At 39.8% G+C, this 6,000-nt stretch overlaps 1 protein-coding gene across 6 annotated transcripts in view; it reads right to left on the bottom strand.

Moving 5' to 3' along the window:
- Window positions 1-448: 448 nt before the first annotated feature.
- HIVEP2 (HIVEP zinc finger 2) overlaps window positions 449-6,000 on the bottom strand; it is a 182,471-nt gene continuing 176,919 nt past the window's right edge. For all 6 annotated transcript variants that reach the window (XM_076002916.1, XM_076002917.1, XM_012745364.3 and 3 more), the window contains one exon: window positions 449-2,917. In XM_076002916.1, coding sequence (XP_075859031.1) covers window positions 2,093-2,917 — 825 coding nt within the window. In that variant the 3' untranslated portion in view covers window positions 449-2,092. The remainder of the gene's footprint in view (window positions 2,918-6,000) is intronic.

Below are 6,000 nucleotides of genomic sequence, written 5' to 3'. Positions count from 1 at the left end.
GAACTTCTGCTTGTATTATTAAAAAGGTTCTACACTTTATAATGAAAAAGTGTGATGTGTGGACATCGAATGGTATATTTCAGCTGGTTCTTGACTTCAGTCATCTCAGCAAAGATAAAGAGGTTTCCCAAGTGGAATTTGAGAACGTATGCATACTGAGAGAGAGGCAGAAGGGAAAATGATAATTTGCTTTATTCATGACTGTTCAGACACAGTGTCTGCTGCCCGGGACCATGCTTAGGTTTAGATGAGTCCGTATCTAAGGCCCACACCTATAGAAGCATCGACTGTCTTTTTACTTGTTAAAGGCATTCATACCCGGCATACCTCAGGAAAGGCAGCAACTAGCAATTAAAAGTACAAATGGTGTGTCAGTAGTACCACAGTTGGTTTAAAAACAAAGCTGGGAAGTTAAAATGTAAAACAACACATAAGAACTAGACACCTCAAGCATGTAATTGTATATTTATTTCTCTTTTTAAAGAACACTCCTTAATGTAATTCAGTATACAAACTCGGTTTCACAGAATTATAATCCACTATATAGCACAAAGATAACCCAGATTGCGTGTGCGTGCACACACATGTACGTGCATGTGCACATGTTGTACTCCCTCTGTTCCACCCTTCTGGACCTACAAAGGCTCTTTCCACCTTCAACACTAACCCAAAGCCATTCTGAATGTTATATACAACAGACGTCATCCTGCCACGAGTTCTTTGCCCTTGAAAGATTCTTTTCTCCATTCCCCCTGAGATAGCCAGGAGTGTGACACTCTTGCCCTGTTCAAAAGGGTAAGGTGACTTCCCCTAATGCTGATGTTAACCCTGTTACCACGTGGATTGGCTGACAGGAAGAGCTGGGGAGCAAGTCTCCATCCCCCTTCCCCGCTTCCACACCCAACCTTCAGAGTCCAAGTGCGACCCCTCTGTGTAGCCTTAGTTCCGGTCTCCATCCTGTGCAACAAGAACCAAGGAGACTTAGAAGCCCAGGTCTTCTCCACGGCAGCGCACAGCACTGCCTGCCAAGCCACCGGGCCAGCCGATAACCAAGCTCTACACAGTCCCATGTGCTTTGTCACTTTAATTTTTAAAGACACCCTAGCATAGGTCTGTGGCAACCTAGTGTCCAACTGAGTTACATAAAATTGTACCAGTGATGCACTTGTACATATTTACATGGGGCGGAATGTTTTCCCATATTTTTAGATGCGTATATAGATCAACATGTTCACATAAGACCAAATACTTTTAATATTATTTATAACTGATTTATAAAGCTTTGAAAAAACTCACAATAGCACATTGTTTACTTTAATGCTTTACGGTACTATCAGTTTAAAATCACAATCAGCACTTAAGTTATAGTCAATCCGGCAAACAAGAGACAAAAAAATATACAAGAGTTAAGAACTGACTGATACATCCTTTATCTTTTTTTTTTTTCTTAACTAATGCATAAGTGCAGAATAAGATACTCTAGTTTAAATATCTTGTTTACAATGTACATTTTTGTTCTAGGTACGCAACAGTAAATCCCATGCTTCACATAGAAAAGCAATCCACAACATTAAGAAAAAATGTACAATTTATGAAACAAAGTAAATAAATATTAGTATTACAGAATCAGAGCTGTACATAAAAGCTGTTCAGTTTTAATCATATAAAAATATGTTTTAGTGCAACCTCACATATATATTGATGCTGTTTTGCTTTACATCATTTAGATCCAAGTGTCCAAAAAAGGAAAGAAATTACATTTATTACAAAGCAGATACACAAATTCTAAAATATGTACAAATTACTGCTAAAAAATGCTTATAAGAATATAAGCAAAGTAAAGAAAAGGCACAAACATCTGTACAATTTTAAAAGTACCAGACCCAATAGGTTAATTTCAAATTTTGTTTTGGTCAGGCTCATGATGACTTGTTAATTTACCTAATTCTTTTGATATAACAAAAGTATATATAATAGCAACTACTATAACTTAGGACAGGCATGCTATAAACTTGATTACCTCTATTCCTAGAAAAACAAAAACAAAAAAAAATGGGAAAATGTGGAAATGAAAGTCTCCATGCATCTTAGATCAATGTAGCTGACTCTTTTCTGATGAAGGTTCATTGCCTTCCTCTGTGCTTGAAGACAATTCCTTGCTGCTGTGAAAGTCTGACTGCTTGTCATCCACACAACTCTTGCTGTAAAACGTGGAGTGAGCTAACGGAGTCTGTGATGTACCAAAACTGTCCTTTTCACCATCATGCAAGTCAGGGTGGGTGGCTGAGGGACAGGGCTGCCCTGGCTCAGGTCCACTAAAGTGTCTAATGCTAACATGTGCACTTCCCGAGGGTTTCTGGTGGGGCTCCGGCGCCCGGGCTGCCTGATCCGCCCCGAGCAGAGCTGCCTCTTCTGTGGCAATCCGGAGAGAGGCAATGGCTTTTGTACAGGTCTGTATATTTTCCTCCTGCTCCCGCTCTGTCGCATTGAGGCTGTCTTCGGAAGTGCTCTGCTTCATCAGGAGCCGAGGGGAGGAGGGAGTGCTGGGTGGACCGGACGACCCCAACGTGTGAGGAGCTCGCTTCTCGTGCTGCTTGGAAAGCACGTAGGGGTCCTTCGGGAAGGAATGCCCAGAGGCACCCATCTTCTCCTCAGCGCCCTCCATCGGCAGAGGCAATGTGGGTGGAGGGTGTAAACCAGACAGGGCTGGCGGCATGGAGTGGACCATCTGGATCCCACCGACGGGCACCATGGGGATGGGGGCTCGCACTTGCTGCTGGGAGTGGAGTGGAAGATGACTGAAGACATAGTCATTAGGACCCTCAGGGAAAAGGCTGGAGCCTTGATGTTCATAAGCACCTTCTTGGTCTCCATAGAGACTGAAGTAAGGAATCTGAGGTAATCCTCTTCTTAAATTCTGCACGGGGAAACAAGGAGAGCACAAAATTCAGATCCTGCCACTCCGCATCCTTAGGTCAGGCTATCTCATTCATTCATTCGCTCACTCCCAACTTCACTACCTAGGTAGGCCTTGCTACCTAATCCTTTTATCCATTTTTCATTTTACAAATATTGTCTTTTATAATCCTTGAATGAAGGTGTCATCCTGTGAAAAGTTACTTTTGTTTTTTAAACAGTAAGGCGATAAAGCATTCAGTGTGTTTTCCGCTAGGTACAGAGACACATTTTAGCTCTGTTTTTTTTTTTTTTCCATAAGAGAGAATGAAAAGAAAATAACGAATAATTATCAGGAAAAGTTTATCGAGCAGAAAATACTAATAATACATATTTTTAATTCAAAAGGAAATGAAAAGATTACCATCTGTTTATATGCTGGACAGATTTTTAATATTTTTCTTAAGTGTTGATGAGTATAATTGGAATGACAAGCCTGAAAACTGGCTTTTTAAAAAAGTTTTCCACAGACCAGATGACAATGTGGGGAGGACCCACAAACTGGTTCCTCTAATGTGTAAGATGTTGGTCTAAGGGAATGAATTCCTGCTCAAATGATGTTCAATGCAGAAGACCAGCTTCTCCATCAAATCACAAATCAAAGCCACTTAAATCTTTCACCAATGCAGTTTATTCAAGGAAACTATCCTCAAGAGAAGCACTTAACATTAAATATTTTAGAAAGTTAATTTATATTCAACTACATAGCTGGGAACCAAAGATGATTGTGTCTGTTCTTCTGATTATATTATTATTTCCACTTAAATATCTCCTTGGCAATTAATGAATTAAGGATACTTAAGATTTGGGGCCAGATTTCCAGATTTCATTGTCCCAGTCCTGAAAATGGAGAATTTGTTTTTTGTACTGTTCCTACAGTGACTCAGATTGTCAGATTATGAGGTTTAAATGAGATTATCAGATTTTAATCACTGTGATTCCTTCTTTTAATGGATTACTATTTAAAAGGAACTCTGTTTATTTTTTTGTTTTTTGAGAACTTAAGAACTTGGCCACTGTGGTAGTAGTCCAGGAGAGACAAAAAAAAAAGTTCAAATTCATTTCAAGGACATTTCAGTTCTATAACTCAAGGTATGCTCTGCACCATTAAGGATTCATCCAGTTCTATTTAGATCGTGAGACTGGCTGAGGAACTATAAATTATGCATTAATTTCTGCTACTCTCTGCCATGCTTTGCCCTGCTCTGGGCTACACTTTATTCAAGCTGGAAACATGACTTATCCTAAAAGTGTGGGTGAAATGGTGTAATCATTAACCCTATAATCACCCAGGAACTCATAAGCTAGGAAACATGGGCATTTTACAGTATGAAAAAGAATCATTTAAATCCTGCACATACACAAAATCCCTCTTGTGTTTGCTCTGGTTTAGAAAAAGGCATCTCTCCATCAAACACCAGTTCAGGTGGATGCCATGTAATGCCTCCAATAACAATCTTTGAAGATAAACACAGTTATCACAGATTCAAAGTTTAAAATAAAAAATGCAGCTTGGTTATTTTCTCATTTTACTTTTGGCTGCTATTACATGACGTCAATTGCACATACCTAATCAGAATGGAGACCTGTGCAGGAATCAAGAGAGCAGGACAACAGAAGCCAGACAGAGAGATGTCCTCTTACATAAAGTGAATTGAGATCCCCGACTCCAGGCTGACACAGGGAGTGATCAATTGTTCTCTAAAACTACAATGCATTCACCTTCCCCTATTCCAAACCCCGCCAGGCATTTATTTCTACGCATCCTCTCTCCTCTCATTCACCTCTTCTTCACTCTCCAAAGAAACTCCCAATAAGTTTTCTCTACTTTGGTTTTCACTTCTATGGTTTTGTATAATAATTTGGACCTTATGGTAATGTAGTGGATAAACTCTCATCCTACTTAAATCTCAGTAAGAACAATCTTGTTACATCAAAATGAATATAACGAATCAAGCATGGATAACGTTAAGGGTATGTGCATATATATATATATATATATATCTATAGACACGTATACATCCCATGCTGATCTGTTACCCCACTCATCTTTTTGCATCTGGCAAGACAGAGCTGGGAGCCTGCAGTGCTTCCCTTGGCTGGGAGAGACAGTGCTGGTGCACATGGCAACAGAAATTCAGAGCAAAGAGAGTATGACAAAGAGTAGAGACCAGGAAATCAAAACACATTTAAAGGAAACAAGCTCCAAAGGTGTCATTCTGTCTATGCTAAGTGCCTGCTTTATTTGTTCTTTAAAATCCTACACAAACTCTAAGAGACATCAGGGTACACTGTGCCATGGAATGAGGCAGGACAGGTGCTTTTTTATGGATTTACACTAAACCTGCTGCTTAAATATAACCCAAAATTGCTGCTGCTGTTATCTTAATTTACAATGAAGGTTGTCATAGAAATCTCCTCTGTACATTCTCCCTTAGCTCTCCTGACTTCCTGTTTTCCTTGGGCCTAGGCTTTCACTCAGCAAGTACACCTGGAGGTGGTAATGGCAAGAAAAACAGATCTGTTCATGCCTGTGAATTATAAACATCAAAGTGTGTGCCATTCTCTCCTCTCCCCATCCCCGATCAGTTTCACATGTTCACTTGCAGTGAGTGTATTAAAAATTAAAAGTTTTTGAAAGTCAAGGCTTACAATTGAAGCAGAATCCTTACCTGGTGAAGAGGTACATAACTGACACCTAAGGGTTCCTGTGAGTGTCTGTCTGTGCAGTCCTGCCATTCCAAAGGCTTCAGCTTTTTTACTCACATAAAGGTTTCAGCTCCTGTCTATAATTAGTTAAGCTTAGAAAACTTCCAGAAAGTCCTCATCTGTTCCCAGCTGGAAATGCAGTACTGCTCTGATGCAATACTATGCTTGGGGAAATGCCCCAGCCATGTTACTGACAATAGCATGTGATAAGAATGTCTCCCTGCTATTTTCAATAACCAGGTTTACTCCTGCCCATGAGACATACCCATGTTATAATAAATTCCACACTAGTGTGTTATCAAAAGGCTCCAATGTGCTTCAACTTATATATTAGAA

Source organism: Microcebus murinus, chromosome 5, assembly GCF_040939455.1.
Source record: "Microcebus murinus isolate Inina chromosome 5, M.murinus_Inina_mat1.0, whole genome shotgun sequence".
Taxonomy (NCBI): Eukaryota; Metazoa; Chordata; class Mammalia; order Primates; family Cheirogaleidae; genus Microcebus; species Microcebus murinus.
The sequence above is the reverse complement of the archived record's forward strand: the minus strand, read 5'-3'. Positions and strand labels throughout refer to the sequence as shown.